Below are 23221 nucleotides of genomic sequence, written 5' to 3'. Positions count from 1 at the left end.
TCATTTTTGTAACTACATATGCTTTAGGAGTATTCATGTCTGATTCAGGCCAGTTCTAATGAGATTGTGATGAAGAGAATCATCTACACCCAGAGAGAGGACTGTGGGAACTGGGTGTTTCACAACATAGCATTTTCACTTTTTTTGTTTGCTTGCATTTTATTTTCTTTCCCATTTTATTTTCTGGTTCGATTTGATTTTTCTCGTGCAGCAAGATAATTCTATAAATATGCAAGCAAATATTGGATTTCTACCATGTTTAACATCTATGTAGATGGACTACTTGCCATCTAGGAGAAGGGATGGGAGAAGGGTGGGAGAAATTGGAACATAAGATTTTGCAAAGGTTAATGTCAAAGAATTATCCATGCATATATTTTGAAAAAGAAAAAGCTTTAATAAAAAAGAGAGTATTCATGTCTTCAGGCTGATTACTAGAAAGCATCTTTAACAATGGACTGTTTAAAAATAAGCATTCCTCATAATAGTTTGTATGTATACCTCTAGCCAAATACTTCTAAAAGAATAAAACTTGCATAATTAGAAAGTTCAGAACTGAAAGTGACCTTAGTAGTCATTAATTCAAATTCTCTTTTGAAATAGATAAAGAAATTGAGATCTAGGGAAATAAAGGACTGTCCTAAAGTTAAGATATGCGGTTAGATGTTGAGGCATGTACAGGGTTGAAGCCTCCCTGACCCTTAACTAGGTGAATTCTTTGCCATCCCCCCAAATAGTTTTCTTTGCCTAAACCAAAAATATTAGAGTATACTTGTAATGCTAAATACTAAAACCCATGTTTAAATTATAACTAAGTGGTCAAGACAATTATGTTTTAGGGGCAAAAGGTTAAGTTTTGAAAGGAAGAACCAAAGGTTAGCCAGCATTTGACTATCAACCAAATAAATATCACATGTACACCATGCCTGGAACTAGAATAGTGTGCTGAGTGGTACACCTGCCATAAGTCCCTACCCATTTCAATCTATCATAGTGCCTGGCACATAACAGGTACTTCATAAATGTTTACTGACTTACTTTTCTAACTCCCAGGTACAACCAACTCAAAGTTCAAATCCTTTCCCCCAATGTCTCCTCAGAGCCACTAAGAAAGATTCCATTCACTCTGTAATATGGAAGAATTCACAGGAGTATAAAAGGCAGCCCTTAATATCACTTAACATTTAGCGTGATATATAAATGTATACATATATATGTATACATGTAAAAGTAATCTACCCTTTCTCTGATGCCTATTTAAGGATGTAAACTTATTGGAAAAAACCTGATTTTCTATATTATGCATAATAAGTTTTTATCTCATAGCTATGAATCACTGAAAACAATACACAATACAAATAATGAACTATTACGAACTCTAGTGATATATTTGCTTCTTTATGTAATGATCTTTCTTAATCAAACTACAAAACTGACAACTCAGAATAGTCAAGAAAGATGCTTAGGTTTCCAATTTTCAATATTTTCATGCTTTTTGTTGTAGTTTCAAGTTAAATGAAAGCTTATGAACTTGAGGAGCAGAAGGATAAAGCCATTTTAATCATGACACTAAGTTTTGGTAATTGAAAAACCAAGTGTTGAGATTGAGTTATGCAAAAATGGTAGCTTGACACATGGAAGTGACCTAAAGATATAGAAAAGAATATATTCTTTGAGGAAAATTCAGAACACTGTTACCTTCATTGTTATTTACAACCATTGCTCTATGTGCCTTATAATATTTAATGTGTATTTAAAACAATACTTTTTTCCTTTCCTCTTAGAAGACAATTTAGAAAATAATATGCATCTTTGTGTAATCATAATCCAAGTTTTGTTTTCCCAATTACATGATTCCCTTTATATGACACCTATTCTAAAATAATGTATCATGACCTAGGATATTTATCTTTTTAGTTCCTTTTCTCTGATTCCAAAGACTAAATAGATTTATGTTGAAAAAATAATATGGAAAGACATTGATGGGTATAAATTATGTGAGATTTTTATGAGATATATAGGATAACAACTTTAGCCTCCTAATATTATTAAACTTAAACGATTCTCATTCAGTCTGATAAAAGTAAGAGTTTTGTACTATGAGAAACATTGACACTAATTGATTTTATCAAATGCCCCTAAAATGGCACCTTATTCCCCATCATCACACCCTTCTTTTTGGCTCTATCTTGTGTATTGTTTTCCTCTACTAGAATGTAAGTAAGCTCTCAAAGATAGGGACTCTTTTTACTTTATTTATATTCCCAGAGTTTGCAGTGTTACTAAAACAGAGGAAGAGCTTAATAAATGCTTTATCTAAACTAATCTAACTATAAATAAGTATGGTATTCTCAATTAAGAATGACCCAACTGAGCTCTATTAATTTGGATTGTACCAGAACTACAGATTTCCTGGAAAGAACACACATCTGTCACCATATGTTCAAACTTTGGTAATTTCCTTTACAGTGACATCTGTTAAGAGCAGATCCTCTGTCATAATATTTTCAGAAAAAAAAATTAGTCCTTTATATCTTTCACTCACAAGATGGAAATATATTTCAAAAGTGATTGGAGCCATTTAACTCTCTGAGGTAATCGTATTATAATTCCTTTCCTAATGTGAAAAATGTTCTGAAAAGATGAAGGACTGCTGCACATACATACACACACACACACTACCCCATCATACATACATACCACACCATACTACACCCTCATGAAAACATTAACGATTTGGGTACAAATAAAGTCAACTGATTTTTATTTAGGACACTTAGAACACATTTTGCTCACTTTCATTTAATTATTTCTTAGAATAAATATGGAAGTGTTTTAAACCCTCCACTATATCTGAATGAAAAGAGATACATTTTAATTGTTAATATGAGTCTCATTTCACATTATAAAAATTTAGATGTCTCTTTTTTCACTTCTCCATTTACCAGAGAAAAGATATAAAAATAGGATCATGAATATATACATTAAACCATAACTGAAACTCCTTTTACACAAAGGAAAAATGTTTGAGGAAACATATATATAATAAACATATACATATTATGTGTATATAGCGTGTACACACTACACACAAACATACACATACAACCATACATATATACATATGTAATTCTGGGAGAGCCACAACATTGTCACATGGTGAAGTCTGGATGAAAGGAGAATTGTAAAGGAAAGAAGAGCACAGAAAGGGATAGTAGAAAGCAAAGAAAAATGTATTTTAAAAAAATTTTTGATACAAATGAGTTTTGACAAAGAAGTGGAGAAAAGAAAGGAATCATTTCATTTTGTTTCATTATCAGCATCCAGATGGCTGACCAGCAGAAAAGGAGAAATACTTATGTGTATATGATGACAAGGGAACAAAAATAGTTAAAAACTGACTAGCATAAAAAAAGAGCTAAAACTATGTTTTCAAGAGAGCTTTTGCATCAATAATAAAATCTCTCTTTTTTACTATTATATGCTTTATTTGGGCTATTATTTATCACCAGACTACAAGAATAGTTTGCTAGTACTTGCCTAGGGAAACTTTTTTTTTTTAATTAGTATAATTTTTTTGCTGCAAAAATGCAATGACAAGCCCACCTAAAATGAATGATTTTGCCTATTTTTGGTCTTCAAACACCAACCCAACATTTTCACATACCTCCTCCAACAGAAACAAAAAACATTTCTTTCAAGTAACTAACTCTTAAAAGATAAAACTGACAGAAATTCAGCATGAATTTGAATATACTAAAATAAATGATGCTTTACTTTCCTTGGGATGAAATTTGAAGACCCAAAGTAATTATACTCTTCTGATGCAATAAAGGTTCAATGATATCACTAATACATTTCATTAAAAACTAATATATAATTAATCTACTAAGCCTCTGAATTACCTGCAATTTTGCTTACAATACGAATCAGCAGATTTTTCATTTGAATAACCTCACTCCTATATAAATTGAATACTGTGGATTTAGATACGAGTAAGTGCAATTATCCCTATTTGCTATTTATTTTAATTTCTCCTTTCTTTCTTTCATATTTAGATTCTTTTACTCTCTTAATTTAAGAAAACTCAATTTTCATATGTCCCATAAGACACAAAAGAAGCTGGCTAATAATGGGATGATCACTGTGAATGGGAATATCCACAAGCTAATATATTCTGTATTGAGAAACAATTTGCAAAATGACTTCTAATTTTAAAAGGGGATGGTGTATTTGAGGTTTTTAAATTCAAAATAAAATGCTATTAACTCAAAAGATACTGTCTAACTATGAGCTTCTATAAGTCACCCACCTGGGGCAGCATGCGATTCTCCTCCTCCAGCTGTCTTACTCTTGCCTCCAGCTGCCTAACATAGGACAAGGTTGATTCTAAAATTAAAAAGAGAGAACTCACATTATACATACAGGTCTTATTTTGTGCACTGTCAGGGTATTTTTGACTTGATTTATTCAGAAGAAGTAGTGCCTATTCAATCTGCCTAAAAACAAATAAACAAATCCCCCAAAGGGTCTGATTCTCCCTAGGGGAAAAAAAAACCAGAAACTGCTAATAGTACAAGTGAATTTAGGCCATTGTATAATGTTTTGAAGAGTTAATCCAATTTGGAAGTGGTTAGATTACAGATTCCTGGACTCCAGCCAGGCTTTTGACATATAAACATCTTGTAGACAGTGCTTATTAGCTCCTACTCATCTCCTAACCCTATGCTTTCTGAGTTTACAATAAATCGTAGCAGACAGATTTTAAAAGTCTCCAAAAACACAAGTTGCATGACCAATTATGCAAAATGGCTAAAGGAGAGACCTCCTTGTAATATGATACATTTATTTTGAAAGAAATATTAAAATCATCCATCCCCAATCTATACCAGCTCTCATCCTGCTCACAGTCCACAATCAGCAAACATTATTAAGCCATACCTCAGTGGCAGGCACTAGGTGCTATGGATAGAATTATAAATGAGAAAATTCTTACTGGCAAGGAACTTATATCTAATAGGGGATAAAGGAAAGAGGGAAAAAGAGAAAGAAAGGCAGACTGACAGAAACGAAGACAAAGAGAAACAGAGAGGGAAGCAACAGGAAAGGAGACACAAATAGAAAGATAGCAGAAAAACGTATCTGTACAAGTACATAATCCCAGGACTATGACATCAAAAGAATCAGAACAGTTTGACACTTTTTTTTCATTTTGCAGATATAATACAATTCAACCAATGAGTCTGTAAATTGACACTCAAACGTTGACCCTCACTTAGTGATACTTGGATTACCCTCATCCAAGTTTCAAGTTAAGTCCTAGGTATGTTGTCAAAGGCCCAGAAGATGGATAAAACTCACTTTTTGGATCATAAATTGAGACCCCACCTAAATGTCCAAAAACAGGGGAATGCAATAAAGGAATGGAAATGCTTTCCAAAACAAATGAGACTGAGAATTTTCAAAAATATAAAGAACTTATATAAAGCATATGAAGAAAACCCTGAAAAACAAAATAAAACCAAAAGTTTAGGAGACCGAGTATGTACCATGACTATGTAAGACAAAAAGTAAAATGAAAATGAATGAAATCCTGAAGACTTAATGCAAAACACTTAAAAAGCACTACAATCATTTTTGTGTTGAAACTCATTAATTATAAATGATATTACACATGCATATTATTTATTCTGATGTTTAATTTTTCCCAATACTTTTTTTTAAAGAAAAGTCAACCCCCACTCTCTTAAGAGCATGAATTTAGGAAGAAGGAAGTAGCAATCATTTGAAATTGCCAGTGGTTCCATTTCATTGTTATTGTTCAGGGTTCAAGGTTGATTCTAAAATTAAAAAGAAAACTCACATTATACAAAGAAGTCTTGTTTTATATAGTCAGGGTATTTTGACTTGATTTATTCAGAAATAATTATGTCTTATTCTTTGTGACCCCATTTAGGGTGTTCTTGGCAAAGGATATTCTAGTAATTTGCAATACTCTTTTCCAGATTATTTTATAGAAGAGGAAACTGAGATAAATGGAGTTAGGAAACTAGCTCAGGGTCACCCAGCTAGCATGTATCTAGAGGCTAGATTTGAACTCATGAAGATGACTCTTCCTGATTCCAAGTCCATTGTTCTATTCATTATGTCACCTAGCTGCCCTATCTTCTACTGCAAAAAATAAAACCAAAAACAAATTGTAGCCACTCTAAACTATGTTGAAACCATTTTTAGGGCACAACATAAGCATAATATGACCCATCACTGTAGAGTGCTATCTATGAACAAATGCATCTAAAATACGGTGAAAGTAAAGGATAACACAATTCCTCAAGTGCAAATTTCCATATAGTTTTTCATAGGACCATTTTTAGCTATCAGGAAAGCTGAGGCTGATTCATTATATTGTTCTTAAACTGGAAGAGAAAAAGAAAAATATAGTTTTGTTGTAATATGGCAGAATATTTGGGAGACATATACTTGGAGTCCTTAAAGTTATGTAAGGTTACAATATTAAAATGATTTAATATCAAATTATAAAATGCACTACATAAATAAAATTATCACTTTTATCTACAGATTATATAATCACATGTCTTTCCATCACAACCACAGAGACAAATGAACAAAGATTTTAATATACCACTATTCTCTTTACAAAAAGGGGAAACTACAATTTAATATGATGTCATATGAAGAGAATCTATCCTTGATGACTAAATATGACAATGAAAGGATCTTCCCTCATCAGCATCCATCAGTTCTTTTTTGTTCTTTTTCTGTGGCAATCAGATTTAAGTAATTTGCACAAGATAAAACAGCTAGTATATATCTGAGGCTCCAAAGCTTTCTATGTACTGTGCCACCTAGCTGGCCTAGCAAGTATCAGTTCTTCTGACTTCCACATACTGAGGAAGCTATTTCTCATTAGTTAATTTTAACTCCTCACCTCTTCCTCTGAGAAGCAGCTGAAGTGCTTGTGGGATAAAATGACCCATTCCATAATTTAAAAGAAACAAGAACATTAGAGGTAGAATTAAGTGAGTCAAAATGAAATATTGATTTATGATCTAATAGTTAATTGCAATATTCAAAATGACCCATGATTTTTTAAAATAGTCTTTTCTCAGTCTTCATCCTATAGGCTTCTCTATAAGATTTTCATGACACTGAACATTATTTTTCTGCCCGATTTTTCTTTCCTGGGTTCCCTTTTCAGATATCTTAACTTTTGGGAGTATAGCATCAAGGTATTTTGCCTTGGACCCTCTCAGTGATTTCATCAGCTTCCATGGGTTTAGTTATCTCCATACGTAAGATTCCAGCCTCAGTTGTTCTCTTGAGCTCTTTCTACATGTTTATTGGTCCTTTCCAACTGGATGTAGTATAGACATTTGAGATTATTTTTTATAAAGCATTTTAGGTTGAGCATGGAGTATACCTCTCTTGCCCAAAACTCTTCCTAAATGCCAGTTATTGTTTACATTTCAACCATTTTAACCTAACTCCCTCATTTTACAGAGGACAAAACAGAGATCTAGAAAGGTGGAGTAATTCATCCATTATATTTAGGTGATTTTTTAAAGTTTTTTTTCTTTCTACTATTGACATGTTAACTATGCATGTTAAATATTCTAATTTTCATTTTCTTTTTAGATTATAAAACATTATGTAATGACTTGCCTGCTACATAATAGATATCTTGCCTTAAAAAAAGAAACAAATTCAACATGTCTAAAATAGAACTCACTGCCTCTACCACCATATCCACCCTTCTTCCTAAACTTCCCTTTCTTTCCAAGGCTTCTCCATCCTTCCAGTCAACAAAGTTAGCAACTTTGGAGTCATTCAATTCCTCATTCTTCTTCATCATCATTCTTCCATATCTAATTAGCTGCTAAACTTTAGCAATACTATCTCTATAAAATTGTTTGCATCAATAGCCTTCTTTCCATTTAAACAGCTACCACTGCACAGGAACATACGACCTATTATTATTATAAGAACCTCCTAATTAGTCTTTTATGCCTTCAGTCTAACTACCTTCCATTGGTCTAACCATTCCCTTGAACAAAAATCTCCAGTTGCTCACTCTTGCTATTAGAATAAAGTATAAAGTACTCTGTCATTTAAGATCAATCTACCTTTTCTAAGCATTCAGTACTTTTGTTCACGTATTCCAACCAACTGGTCAACATGTCATTTCTTTTATTATTATTATAGCTTTTTATTACAAGGTATATGCATGGGTAATTTTTCAGCACTGACAATTGCAAAACCTTTTGTTCCAATTTTTCCCCTCCTTCTCCTCACCCCTTCCGCCAGATGGCAGGTTGACCAATGCAGGTAAAATATAACATGTCATTTCTAATTGACGATCCATCTCCCATCTCTGCACCCTTCCACCAGTTGTCCCCCATGTTTGGAATTCACTTTCTCCTCATCTTTGCCTCTTAGATCCCTAGCTTTCTTCAAAACTCTTATTGAAGTGTGTTCCCTGATCCCCTCAGTTTCTGGTGCCCTTCCCCCAAGGAAATATTTCAAACTCACTGAAGTTCACTAGATTCTCTATTATTGACTCCATACTAAGTTTTGTTATTAATTCCTTATTATCTTCTCAGCCTACTCACCATCTGCAAAATAAGCTTAATAAAATATATCTCTCTACAATCTCTTATCAGAGAAGTTACGGGAATGTGTTGCATAGAGTTATTATCAAATATGGAATGTTGCTATTAGCATCAACATATTTTCGAGTAGATTACAGTGAAGTTATTCTTTCTTCAAAATGTCAGCAGAAATTCTTCATGAATTTTAAATTGTATCAGAAACTGGCACCTTCCTAAGAGATTTACTTGGTTTACCTATATATTTATTTGCTTCTAATTGTTTCTTAGACCATCAGATAGGCTAATTTAGGTTGACTCCATTTTGAAATTCCATTTTATCTTGTTTTCCATGGTTTCCAGGCAATGTATCATTTTTCTTTTAGCTCTCATTCCTGAAATCATCTATGAATTACTTTGTTTCAATATGTACAATTGAAGCTGTCCAATCTGTCGAATTTATAAGTGGCAACTCTTTGGGGAAAATGTAATCTGGTCAGTGAAAAGCCTTGGGAACAAATTAAAGCTACAAATAATATATCCTCACCATCAGGGCATTCATGTTAAATAGAGGGTTAGGGAGGGCAGGGAAGAAGGGGAACTGTTAGTTAAAAACATTAGAAAACTAATTTGTTTGAAAGCTTTCTTTTTCAAGGCCTTATAGGCATGTTTTCATTACAGACACCACAATACCTACATCTACCAGGAATCATCCCATAGTCTTGGAATTATCAATTCCTAGTAATTCTTCCTATAAATTCAGTCTCTGAGGACATTCTTCTGGTTATTTCAAAATTAGATTCTACCATGCATAGGCTTTTATACATTCCAGAGGAAATTACTTCAGAAAAATATTACTGAGATTATTTCTCTTTGGACCAAAATTGTTTTTTCCCCTTCCTCAGACAAGCAGAGGTCAGCCTTCTACTCAGAACACACATTAGCTTTGGACACATTTGCCATTATACCTCTCAATGTAATTTGACATTTTTCTTATGAAAATATCCCTTTGGAATCAGAATTTCCTATTTGTTTTGGCCTTTAATTACAAACTGCTACATTTGTAGAGATTGGATTTTTAACTGGGCTTTTGGGTTTTTAAATGTTTGGGTTACTTTAAAGGGGAGAGTAGTAAACTTGTGATCTCATCAAGGTAGAAAAAATTTCCAGTTCTCCTGCACTAATTAGCAATCTGTAAGACAGTCAGTGAATGACCTAGGCCAAAAAGAATTACTGACTTATCCTTGGTCATGCCCGGGTGGTAGAAACAAGATTAGATAGATAAATAGATAGATAGATGATACATGAATGGATGAATGGATATATGATAAAGACAAGAGAAAGAAAAGCAGACAGGAGACCGCAGACGGAGAGGAGAGAGGAGGGGGGGGAGAGAGAGAGAGAGAGAGAGAGAGAGAGAGAGAGAGAGAGAGAGAGAGAGAGAGAGAGAGAGAGAGAGATGATAAACATACCAGTTTATTTTTTTCATGGGTACTGAAAGGTGTGGGAGAAATACTTGATTAATTGAAAGACTGCAAAGAGTCACAAGGTTAGGTTGAACCTCTGAGGTAAACTTTGAATTTAGAGCTTTCTGGCTTCAAGTTCAATGCTCCATCAACTACCCCATGATGCCCATTTTCTCATTTATTAAATGAGACTAGTAATCCATGCAATATAGACAGCTAAGTAGCACAGTGGATAGACTCCAAGTCTGAAGTGAAGAAGACCTGAGTTCAAATTCAGCCTCAGATATTTACTAGCTCTGTGGCCTTGAGAAAATCACTTAACCTTGTTTGCTTCAGTTTTTTCATCTATAAAATGAACTGGAGAGGGAAGTGGCAAACCACTTCATTATCTTTGCCAAGAAAATCCCAAATAGGATACAAAGAGTTGGACATGACTGAAACAACTTAAAAATGACAATGCTTTACCTCCTTCATTGGATTGCAATGAAAAAAAAATGACATTGAGCAAGGCTAGATTGATATTTCAGTAGAGCTCCTAATTGGTTAGGTTATTGCATGTGAAAATACACACAAAAAATTTGATACAATCAGTTTTTCCATTGGTGTTTGTTCTCAAATGATTTTCAGGGCCAGGACTTCAAAAATAATTGCATAGGGTAAAAAAAGCAAATAGAAATATGAAGGGCTGTATTTATGTAAGTTAAGGGCAAAGGGAAAATTAAATTCTTTTTACCATTAAAACTGTGCTATTAAAGTAAAAATACTCTTTCATATCCCCCTAGTTCATTGCTATGCACACTCTGGGCACTCAATAAATAGTTATTAGCTATAAAATTAATTTTCCAGCACATGCCTCTTTAAGTTCCTAGAAACTTGACTTTGTGATAATACATAATGACTAGAAAATTAACCCTATCTACTTTCCTGGGAAGATTCATTTAAGATCCTTAAAATTCCCCATAAAAATGATGGTATTTCTGAACACTATTAAAAAAAACTGATACAATCACCTTTAATTTTGGCATTTCTAGGAAACTATGTAATTTTAATTCTGGATCCTGTTTATAACCCCAGAACCTTTACTGATTTTCTGGAAGATGTTAAACAACTCATTTATGACTTTTTTTAATGATTTTCCAGCCCTGCAAAATGAGAATAACCATTGCCCCTTCTATCTCTCAAGATGAAAGGATGAGCCAAATCATTCCTGACCCCTAATCCTCACTCTTAAAAAAGACTTTACTCTTATAATGCTTCAAAGTAAGAGAGGAAGGAAAATTATTGGAGCCACTGGTGCCTATAAAAGGAAGAACCAGATCATAATAACTAAGGTCGCTGTAAAGGATGAAGTGTGAATCTTGAGGGTGAATTGGGTGCTAAGTAAAAATTTTCTTTTTCTAAATAATAGACAAAACTGTCATAGCTGTTATGTCATCTCCCTTATGCCATATCATTCCCTAGGTTGAGGGATACCAAATTCCATGTATGGGTATCATATCCATATGGGCAATCAATCAATCAATAAACATTTATTAAGAGACTTCTGTGTACCAGACACTATGCTAAGAAGTTCTGGAGATACAAAAAGAAAAAAAAAATGAGCTTCAAGAACTAGTAATCTAATAGAGGAAACAATGGGCGAAATACACACACACACACACACACACACACACACACACACACACACACACACAAACCAGGTTATATACAGGATAAAAAAAAAGAAATAATTAGCAGAGGAAGGACACTAGAATTAGGAGGGATTGAGGAAGGTTTACTATAAAAGGTGGTATTTTAGTTGGCACTTAAAAGTAAGCCAGAAAAGTGAGTAGACAGAGTGGAGAAAGAGCATTCTAAGGATAGGGGACAGCAGAAAAAATTCCAAAGAAATGGATTATCTTGTGCATAGAATAGCCAGGAGGTCCGTGTAACTGGTTCAAAGACAAGTAGATGTAAGGAGACTGGAAAGGTTGGAAGGGGAGTAGGTTAAGAAGGGCTTTGAATGCCAAACCGAGCATTTAATTTGATTCTAGAGGCATTAGGAAATCATCAGAGGTTATTAGGAGGTGGAGGGACTCTGTAGTAAATCCCTTTTGGAAAATCACTTTAGCAATTTAAATGAAAGCATAGGGAAAGAACTGAAACAGGCAAATCTAGCACCAGGCTATAGCAATAACCTAGACATGAGGTGATGAGAGTTCAGTGCCAAAGGAGATATGTTACATAGATGAAGTCTATAGGCCTTGGAAACATTCTGGAGGTGACAGATAATGAGGAATCTAAGATGACTCTTAACTTGGGAGCCTGAGGTCAGATTGTCAGATAGGAAACCCCTCTTCACAATTCATCATCCCTTAAAAGAACAGAGATTAAACAAGAAAAGAGATCCCAATTAAAAATTAAAAACTTTCTGATTGGTTAATGTAAATTTATAATTATAACATTAAGGCAATAGTCTACACAACTTTCTAATATTATATTCTTATCATTAAAACATTTTGGAGCACATCTTCAATATGTGAATGTTTACTTTTTTATAAATTACATGTGTCCTAATGTACTAATAATAACTAAGCATATTACAAGTATAAAAATATTTAAATAAGATAATATTTTGTCCTAAAATCAATAGAGAATTAAGGGATGTTTTTTGAGTTAGAGAATTAAATAATTAGTCTAGAATTTGAGGAAAACCTTTTTTTGAGAGATTTGAGGCTGGAAGACCAATCAGAAGATCATACCAATAGTCAATGCAAAAGCTGATAAGGCTTTGACTAGATGAGTGGCTGTGTGGAGAGGAGAAGGCATATGCTAAAGATTTTAGATTAAAAACAAGAAATTTTGACAACTGACTGAATATGGGGTGAGTGGGAGTTAGGAGTCTGGGATATAACTGAGGGAGTTATATAAACTTCCAAAGTGTAAACATGAGAGACTAGAAGGATGGTGGTAGCATTCACAGAAAAAGGGAAGTTTGGAAGAAGGGTGAGTGTGGGAGGAAAGATAATGAGCTCTGTTTTAGACATGTTGAGTTTGAGATGCCTCTAGGACATATAGTTTGAAATGTTCCCAGTGACAGCCATGCAGCCAGGCTTTTGGTGATGGGAACAGTTCATTTAGAACTTCCCTGAGGGTTGATACACACAGAGATTGGGTGGGAACATGCACAAAAAAGGGAGTGAGCTTAATGCAGGAATTAGTGGGGTAAAAAAAAGTAGATATGGCTTAGGATGTTTCTCATGGAAAACATTGGATACAGTTTATCTTCTCATCCTTCAAATGGATAATCACAACTCTCTTTGGGACATGATATCAAGAAGTCCCCACTTTGGAAATAACTGATCTAGAGTATTCAGATAGCCAAATTTCAAATTAATGGAAGTTTTCAGAAAGCAACGATAACAACTTTATTTTGTCCAAAAAGATTATCTAGATATTATAAAAATCCTAGACATAGAAATGGAGAGAAAAACTTAATCAGAAAATTGAGATAGCAAAATATATGTTTATAAATTTAAGCAGAGTGAACAAGAAGGCCAGACTGGGAACAAAGAAGACCTGAATTTAAATTCTGCAAGTCATTTAATCTTTCTGTGCCTCAGTTTCCTCAGCTGTAAAATGAGGTAATAATATCAACTTCACAAGATTGTTATGAAACTCAATTGAGCCCTAGTTTATTATTATTTCAATTTAGCATACATTTATGATTTCTTTATTCTTGTCTATTATTTATTAATTTACATATTTTTTTCTCCTTTGTGAATAAATTTGAATAGACACAATTTATAGTTTGAAGTTGAGACAAATTAATATTATCCTATTTTATTAATAATCACTCATTTGTGATACATCCTTTTTTTCCTATTTCTATTAAGACCCAACTCTTGAAAATGTCAGGTAATTTTAGAAGGGTGTAAGAGTAGGTTACCTAAGATTAGAGGAACAGTGGATAGTTTACCTCTCAGACCTGTGGGGAGGAAGGAATTTATGACCAAAGGAGAACTAGAGATCATTATTGATCACAAAATGGAAGATTTTGATTACATCAAATTAAAAACCTTTTGTACAAACAACACTAATGCAAACAAGATTAGAAGGGAAGTAACAAATTGAGAAAATATTTTTACAGTTAGAAGTTCTGATAAAGGCCTCATTTCCTAAATATATAGAGAACTGACTCTAATTTATAAGAAATCAAGCCATTCTCCAATTCATAAATAGTCAAAAGGATATGAACAATTTTCAGATGATGAAAATGAAACTATATCCACTCATATGAAAGAGTGTTCCAAATCACTACTGATCAGAGAAATGCAAATTAAGACAACTCTGAGATACCACTACACACCTGTCAGACTGGCTAAGATGACAGGAACAAATAATGATGAATGTTGGAGGGGATGTGGGAAAACTGGGACACTGATGCATTGTTGGTGGAGTTGTGAAAGAATCCAACCATTCTGGAGAGCAATCTGGAATTATGCCCAAAAAGTTATCAAACTGTGCATACTCTTTGATCCATCAGTGCTACTACTGGGCTTATATCCCAAGGAAATACTAAAGAAGGGAAAGGGACCTATATGTGCCAAAATGTTTGTGGCAGCCCTTTTTGTAGTGGCTAGAAACTGGAAGATGAATGGATGTCCATCAATTGGAGAATGGTTGGGTAAATTATGGTATATGAAGGTTATGGAATATTATTGCTCTGTTAGAAATGACCAGCAGGAGGAATACAAAGAGGCTTGGAGAGACTTACATCAGCTGATGCTGAGTGAAACGAGCATCAATACTGTACGAGGATGTATTCTGATGGAAGTGGAAATCTTCAACTTAGAGAAGATCCAACTCACTTCCAGTTGACCAATGATGGACAGAAACAACTACACCCAGAGAAGGAACACTGGGAAGTGAATGTAAACTGTTTGCACTACTGTCTATCTACCCAGGTTACTTATACCTTTGGAATCCAATATTTAACGTGCAACAAGAAAATGGGATTTACACACATATATTGTATCTAGGTTATACTGTAACACATGTAAAATGTATGGGATTGCCTGTCATCTAGGGGAGGGAGTAGAGGGAGGGAGGGGAAAATTTGAAAAATGAATACAAGGGATAATGTTATAAAAATATTACTCATGCATATGTACTGTCAAAAAAAATTTATAATTATAAAATTAATTAAAAAATAAAAATAAAAAATAAAAGAATTGATTTACTATCAGAGCAAAAAAAAAAAAAAAAAAGTAGGTAATCTACTCCTAGTCTTTAAGGCATATGCAAGTACATAAACAAGGCAGATATACAAAGTTTAGGAGGACCCCATTCAATTGGAAAACCAACTAAATCCATTCTGGGCAAGCCCTTACCTTGAAGGGAGGATCCCCCATCCTTGATCTTCTTAATCAAAATTTTGGATGGCAGGAGAAAACAAGCCAGAAAAGTCCAACTGGAAATGTCTTCCTCTTACCTAAATGCTTTGAGACTGCTGAGCTTCATGATCAAGCCAAGTTCTCAACAAGAAGAGCTAAAGACTTTTCCTCATTAAATGTTCACTATTCAGGATTAAGTTTCACTTGTCAGGGCAGTTCCAAGTCAAAAGATATACATCTGATTCAAAGCATTTCAGAACTTCCCTTGGTTTCTTCATCTGTGGTTACCAAGAGAAGCCACTGCCCATCAAATTATTGATTATTAGTTAGCCTAATTAATATATTCATTATTGATTACCTGGAAAATCTGTTTTATTCACAACAGACCATGAACCAGATGGGGAAAAGGGAAAACATTATCAAATGATGGATGAAAAGATATTTAAAGACTTCACTAAACCTACATAAATAAGAAGATTCAAGGCTTCAGAATGTTTTGTCTGGGCTCAGTATCTCAGATCAGGGAGGCTGGCAAAGTCAATCCTAAAGCAAAAAAAAAAAAAATAAAAGAAAAGAAAGAAGAAGGAGAAGGAGAAGGAGAAGGAGAAGGAGAAGGAGAAGGAGAAGGAGAAGGAGAAGGAGAAGAAGAAGAAGAAGAAGAAGAAGAAGAAGAAGAAGAAGAAGAAGAAGAAGAAGAAGAAGAAGAAGAAGAAGAAGAAGAAGAAGAAGAAGAAGAAGAAGAAGAAGAAGAAGAAGAAGAAGAAGAAGAAGAAGAAGAAGAAGAAGAAGAAGAAGAAGAAGAAGAAGAAGAAGAAGAAGAAGGAAGAAGGAAGAAGAAGAAGAAGAAGAAGAAGAAGAAGAAGAAGAAGAAGAAGAAGAAGCAGCAGCAGCATAGGTACAGAGATAAAGGTCCATAGGACTAAAGGAAATCAAAAAAGGAAGCCATAGAAGGATTCTACTGTCCACAATCCAAAGCTGAATCTTCTATGTCCTTCCTCTTTGTAAATTTATTTGATGATAAAGTGTTTTCAAAGGAAAAGGTAGTAGAACAAAATGTGTCATTATTTACTTACCACACTTGGTGAAAAAGATTTTCATAAAGGAAATGCAAGTTGCTGAACTCAATGTAGGTCCACAAAAGGCTTCACAAAAGAAATATTCTCTAAGATAGTCAATTTATTCCATTCATACAAGTGTAAATTAATTTCATAGAATGGAATGTGAGGTTTAAACTGGGAACTTTTGTATAGAATGCTCTTCATTGGTGAACTGAATGAGGGGGATCATCTGGGTGGGGCAGGATTAGCAGGAAAGCTTTGGAGAGGAGAGGCACTCCTTTTTATGGTTGCTTCAAGAGAGGACATGGGATCCAGCCTTTCCTTGGAACCAGTTAGTAGAGAGATAAAGGAAAAACTGGGGGAGCAGCAGACATGTAGCAGAGATTGCCAACCTTCTTTTTCCACATAGGACAGATCCAAAGATCTCATACCACGTTGATCAGTGATTAACTGAATTGTTTTTTCTACTCTCCTGGAGAGTTTCATGTAAATGCTCTAGATTGGAACCCAGAGTGATATATATATTTAGATTATTTTGCTTCCCTGCACTAAAAAAATGGTATTTAACAGGAAGGGAAAGAATAATTTTAAATCATAAGGTGCTTCTCAATTCAGCAGGCCTGAATTGAAGTGCAACAATGGATGAGTTGGAGCAATCAAGGCACTATGTAGTAGATTATGACCAAACAGGTAAAATTAGCAAAGAAATTTTTTGCAGTTTTTTAATTAAAGCTTTTTAATTTTCAAAAGATATGTATAGATAATTTTTCAAGATTAACCCTTGCAAAATCTTGTGTTCCAACTTTTCCCCCCTTCCCCACACCTCTGCCCTTATATACCAAGTAATCCAATATATGTTAAACATGGTAAAATATATATTAAATCCAATATATGCATACATATTTATGCAATTATCTTATTGAACAAGAATAATCAAATCAAAAAGGGAAAAAGTAGAAAGAAAACAAAGTGCAAGCGAACAACAACAAAAAGAGTGAAAATGCTCTTTTATGATCCACCCTCATTTCCCACATTTCTTTCTCCAGGTGCAGATGGCTCTCTTCATCACAAGATCATTGGAATTGGTCTGAATCATCTCATTGTTGGAAAGAGCTACGTCCATATGTACAATGATCTCCTGGTTCTGCTTATTTCACTGAGCATCAGTTCATGTAAGACTCTCCAGGACTCCCTGAAATCATCCTGCTGACTTCAGAGCTAGTGTTTTATCCACTGTACCACTTAGTTGCCTCTGATCCTGCTGATCATTTCTTATAGAACAATAATATTCTATATTCTATAACATTATTCAGCCATTCTCCAACTGATGGGCATCCATTCATTTTCCAGTTTCTTGCCACTACAAAAAGGGCATTTTTTTTTTGCATTTGGGTCCCTTTGCCTCCTTTAAGATCTCTTTGGGATATAGTATTTGTTTTAAAAAACCAAAAATGATTAATAAAAGTGCTGCTATCAATGAAATTAGAAGAACTGAATAATTCTCCAAAAGATGGCTTACAAAAATTGATTATCTCACCTTTAGATTTGCTACAAAAAGTGCCATCCTCTTGGGCATAATGAAATCTGCTTCTTCATCTCCATCAGGTAAATTTTGAAAACTGAGTCCACATTACTTTCTAACGTATGTGCCAGGAAATTCCATTACTTTAATTGGATTACGAGAAGAGCACATAAGCCTATCTGAAGAGTCATTATCTTACAAGCACAGCAAAGGAAATTATTGACAATCATTGTATAATACTCATAGCTATAGTCTAGATATTACCCAATGAACATCATCAACAGAGATAGCCTGAATAATTCAGATGTTCTTTCTTAGAGGATTTTTCAACTTGGATTTCTCAGTCATTCTTTTTATTTCATAAGACACAAGCTTCAAGGAGAAGAAATTCTATTTCTCACTAATGGACTTAAGAATATCTAAGATGATGCTTTTGTATGTGTATTTGCTTATATGTAACTAAAATTATTCTTGGGCTGTTGCATGCCTTTTTCAAACTCCTTTAAGGCAAACCCTTTTCTGTTACTCCTTAAAAGGCCTGTGCTTTAAATCCCTGCTTCTTAACTGTGGGTCAAAAACTCATATGGGGTCTCATAACTGAATGTAGGGGTAATAAAATTATAAATTATTATCTGTAAATGTTTGATTTATATACCTATTTTATATACCTATATATCTGGGATCATGTAAAAATTTCTCAGGTGAAAAAGAGTCACTAATGGAAAAAGATTAAGAAATCCAGTTCTAGATGGTTTTCAGTAGCAATTTTTTTGAATGAATGAATGCATGAATGCTGAGATTCAGAATGCTACTTGTTCTCCAGTTCCTGACCTCTTTACCTCATCACCACAAAATTGAGCATAAAAGCCTTGTGCTAAGGGAAATATTTTGAAATAGTGAACAGAAAATGAAGGTAAATCACCAAATCTGAACCACAGGGACAAAAGAGCTAACATGAATATCCAGAACATTTTCTTTTGAAGAAACCTAGCTTCTCCCTATTCTTTTAAAATTTTTGTCTTAATCTGAGTTCTGAACTGAGCAGGAAAAAAATCAGTGAATACATAAAAACATAAGGAAAACTCTAAAGAATTATTAAGCATAAGTGTGTATTTTAAAATCTATTTTGCCTTTTTATTGGCTTTCTTATTGTTATTTTCAAAAAAATAACCATTCTTTTCCAAAGTCAAAGGATAAAATGGATGTCATTTAAGCAAATTCAACAATTTCCTTCTTGTGGTTGCACTTGTGAGTGCCATTTGTCATTTTATTTATGAATGCACAATGAAGAAAATCAGTGATAAGTATGCTGTGGGTGGGCTTATTTTACTTTTTTTTAAGAAGGTAAAACTACAACAATTTGATTTTCCAGTTGGATGAATGGTGTCTCTTCCTACATATTTTGGATGTTCGTGTTTGATGGTTATTTCTCTCTTTTTTTTTTGCTATAATCATATTATTTCAGCAAAAAAATTATATTAAATAAACTCAGATAAATGTTACTAATTTGCCCTCAATTAAAATAAAATTCACCCTAGTATGGGCTAACAGTTTCCTTGTTACTACTTTAATTGACATTTACTATTAAGCAAACCAAGAGGTTCTAAAAGATCCATAAAGAAAAATAAGATTATAGTCTCTGCCCTCACAATCTAGTAAGATATTTATATAAATAAATATAATGGAAAATAAATCCATGGTTATTATTCTTTGTTTTCAAAGAGAACCAAAAAGACATCACTATGTTAGAGTTCACTTACGGTGTGTCCATCTGTGGCTGAGCAGTCCAATATGAGCTCAGAATGCTCTGCCACAGGTCAGAGACAAATAGAATATGTGAACATTTGGGGTAACTTCTCTAAGTTTATGTATTTTGTGTTTCCTTTTATCTATTTCAATTCTGCTTTGCTCATAGAGCACAACACCTTCTCTGATGAGGGCACACTATGCTGCCAGTCCTGTGCCAGTGTCTCCCATGTCATACAATCAATTTTAAAGTTCTTGAGAGACCTTGAGAGTGTTCTTGTATCATTTTTCTGACCACTTTATGGGCTCTTGCCCTGTATGAGTTCTGCATAAAATGTTTTTTTGTCAAGTATACATTTAACATTGAAACAATGCCAGCCCAACTGAATTGTGCTCTCTATAATAGAGTTGAAATGCTTAGCAAATCAATTCAAGAAAGGACCTCAATGTCTGATATCTTATCCTGCCAGGTGATCTTCAGAATCTTCCTAAGACAATTCAAATAAAAGCAATTCAGTTTTCTGGCTTGGCACTGGTACACAAAACAACAATGAGGTCAGCACAATAGCTCTGTAGATCTTCAATTTGGTAGTCATGACTTCCAAAAGAAGCTCCAATACCAGGTACACTTACAAATGAATTATATTAAATGTTTAAAGAGCAATTTAGTGATTTCTATTTACCTCATAAAAGATACTAATATTTATTAACTTTCAAAACACTCTTAAATGAAAATCTATAAGTTGTCACTTGAGTACCTCTTTTTAGGATGTGTCCATTTTCATATAACTGCTTAGTGAAAAATCTATAATTCCAAAAATAAAAGGAGAAATATAACTTAAGATACTTTCTAATCTACTTCACAATAGAAACTTTAAAAAATCATTTCCAAGGTTTAAAAAACTGTAATTAATATGTGGAGAAAAATAACAAGTCACTGTTTCCTTAGAGATGAAAAAATTGGCAATAAAATAAGTGGAATAGCAAAAAAAGCAACACTTATTTCTCTTTGAGTTATTTTAAAAAGAAAATAAGTATATACAAGGCTCCAAATGGCTTAAATGAATTAATTTTTAGAAATTCTAGGAAAGATTACATTTCAAAGGAATATGCTTAGATGTAGAAACAAGTCAAAAAGTCAACTTTTTAATCCCTTACTCTAATTAATAATTGCAAATACTCGATTCTAACTTCATAGAGGAATAAAGCTATGTGGAATGTTGTCCATTTCTAAAGAACAATAGAACAATCAAAAGACCATTTTCCCCATAATGTAAACAAACTTTTATAAGTTTTTATAATAAGACAGAAAAGAAAATATCAACTAGCAGGATGTCCTATAAATGAGCCACTCTCCTTTTTTGCAGATGATTCAATTTTCTGTCTATATAACCTGCTGGTTACCCTCAACCTGCTTTAACTAATCTGAGGAGACAGTTTTATTAGAATGGGACTGCTACTCAAGCCACAGTTTTTTGGAGCCACAAGACAAAGGTGCTAGTCCTCCCTGAAAACTCCATAACCACCAAGGGAGTCATAGTACTTTTGAAGAGGCCATATTATAAATATGCACATTAATTTCTAAAAGGCACATATATATATATACATATATATATTAGTTATAATAATTTTCCAAAAATCCACAAAAAAGTGAAGATAAAAATAAAAAAGATAGTAATAATAATAGTAGCTATTATTTACATAATACTACATATATATATAAATGTATATATATATATATTTTCAAATCCTCTATAAACTCTCCAAATCCATGAAACTGCAACTGAAAAAATGGTTCTAACTAGCTGGATTCCAGCCCAAAAGGAAAGGCTCAGAAGCCAGGATGTTGGGATGCAAACAAGGGAGGATACTTGGAATTGATGTTATACAGGAACTGAGTTAAGCCATGTGCTATAGCCTACTGTCATATTGAAAAGAAACTAGAAGTACTGCATCCCTAGATTTTGAAGCAATAGGAATGTTTGGATATTTGTTGTTGTTATACATTCAAAGAAAATATACTTTATAAAAGTAAGCTGACAAGTAATTAAATGAAACTGGGTACTGAGAAACCTTAAAAATGGGGAAACACAATTGATGGGTGCTTGAGATGACAGAAACTAGACATACTCCCATCCCCTTAAGATACTAGAGAACTCTAGAGGAAAGATGGAATATGAAATATTTGGCCTGCAGGTAGTAGGGAGCAATTTGTTTCCCTAATGTTTAACTTGTTGTCTGGAACATAAAATGTGGTGAGAATCTAGTAAAGATCAACAACCTTATACCTGCAGTGAGCACAGTCAACATATTATATAATAGTCAAAATTAGAGAAAACTAAAGCACAGACCAATAAATAATAATTATAATAATAACTAACATTTATATTCCATTTATTCTGCACCATGCACTGTGCTATATGCTTTACAATTTCATCACATCTTTGTAAGAAGTAAGAATGTGGAGATTTTGGAATATTGGTAGTAGAAAATGCAATGGGTTAAGATGTTCAAAGTAGAAAATAAAGTGGATAAAAATGATTTTGGAATCTAAATGTCTAAATGAGAAGAATTTGAAGATATGCAAATATGGAATTAAAAGTTCCAATAGAGGAAAGGAAAAAGGAATTAGACTGAATAAAAATAATAACTCCTATTTCTATAGCATTTTAAGCTTTAAAGGGACTTTTCTCCAAGGCAGATAGAATCAACATTAATTCCATTCTACAGAAGAGGAAAATGACATTGGAAAAGAGATGTCACAAAGGTATCTAGCAAAGGAGAAGTGGAACCAAGATTCCAACTTATGTGATTTGATTCCAGAGGCAGTAGTTATTCCATTATTCAATGCTTTTGCCACTTCTTAGTGTCTTGCTAGTTTCTAGGCAAAACTTCTGATACACCTCCATAAACCAGGTACCTGGTACCTGACCTGCTACTATACTATAGACTCAAATTTGTTTTATATTTTATTTCCTCAGCTATACTCTCTACTTCCTTCTCTGCCATATCTGTGTTTAAATACTGTCCTAAAAGATAGTTAATGATGCCTTTACACTAGGAACTGCTCCACAAGACTATAAAGATGAAGAAATTATGGGAAATGAGTAGCCAACACTAACTTCATCTAGTGACAATTCTAGAGCTAACTCAGTTCCCTTTCTATTCAAAATTCTGTCTAATTCAATGGATCCAGTCCAATTTCTGTCTTGTAAAAACACTTTATTAAAATAAAGGAATTATAAGAAAATGTTATTGCATTGTTTGAATCCAGCCCTATGGCTGGGTAGTAGAACTAACTCTACCTGTTGCTTAGAGACCCTTAATTAAGGATTCAGGTTATGCTGACCAGAAAACCAGTCAGATCCAAAAATTGGTGCAAAGTATTCTTACAATTATACATTTCAAGTAACCCATATGCCTTATCTGAAAACACATACCAGCCCCA

At 33.6% G+C, this 23221-nt stretch overlaps 1 protein-coding gene across 6 annotated transcripts in view; it reads right to left on the bottom strand.

Annotated features, from left to right (window-relative positions):
• The window catches only part of CCDC85A (coiled-coil domain containing 85A), a 240745-nt gene that overhangs the window by 43255 nt on the left and 174269 nt on the right, over positions 1-23221 (bottom strand). For 3 of the 6 annotated variants that reach the window (XM_074286979.1, XM_074286974.1, XM_074286975.1), the window contains exon 3: positions 4313-4389. The exons of 1 other annotated variant lie outside the window; for it this stretch is intronic. In XM_074286979.1, the coding sequence (XP_074143080.1) occupies positions 4313-4389 (77 nt within the window). Of the gene's footprint in view, positions 1-4308; positions 4390-23221 lie in introns of all 6 variants that reach the window. 2 more of the 6 variants (XM_074286977.1, XM_074286978.1) reach the window with 1 other exon arrangement.

The sequence above is a fragment of the Sminthopsis crassicaudata genome, chromosome 2 (genome assembly GCF_048593235.1).
Source record: "Sminthopsis crassicaudata isolate SCR6 chromosome 2, ASM4859323v1, whole genome shotgun sequence".
In the NCBI taxonomy this organism is placed as follows: domain Eukaryota; kingdom Metazoa; phylum Chordata; class Mammalia; order Dasyuromorphia; family Dasyuridae; genus Sminthopsis; species Sminthopsis crassicaudata.
Note: the sequence above shows the minus strand (reverse complement) of the source record. Positions and strands in the feature narration are given on the sequence as shown.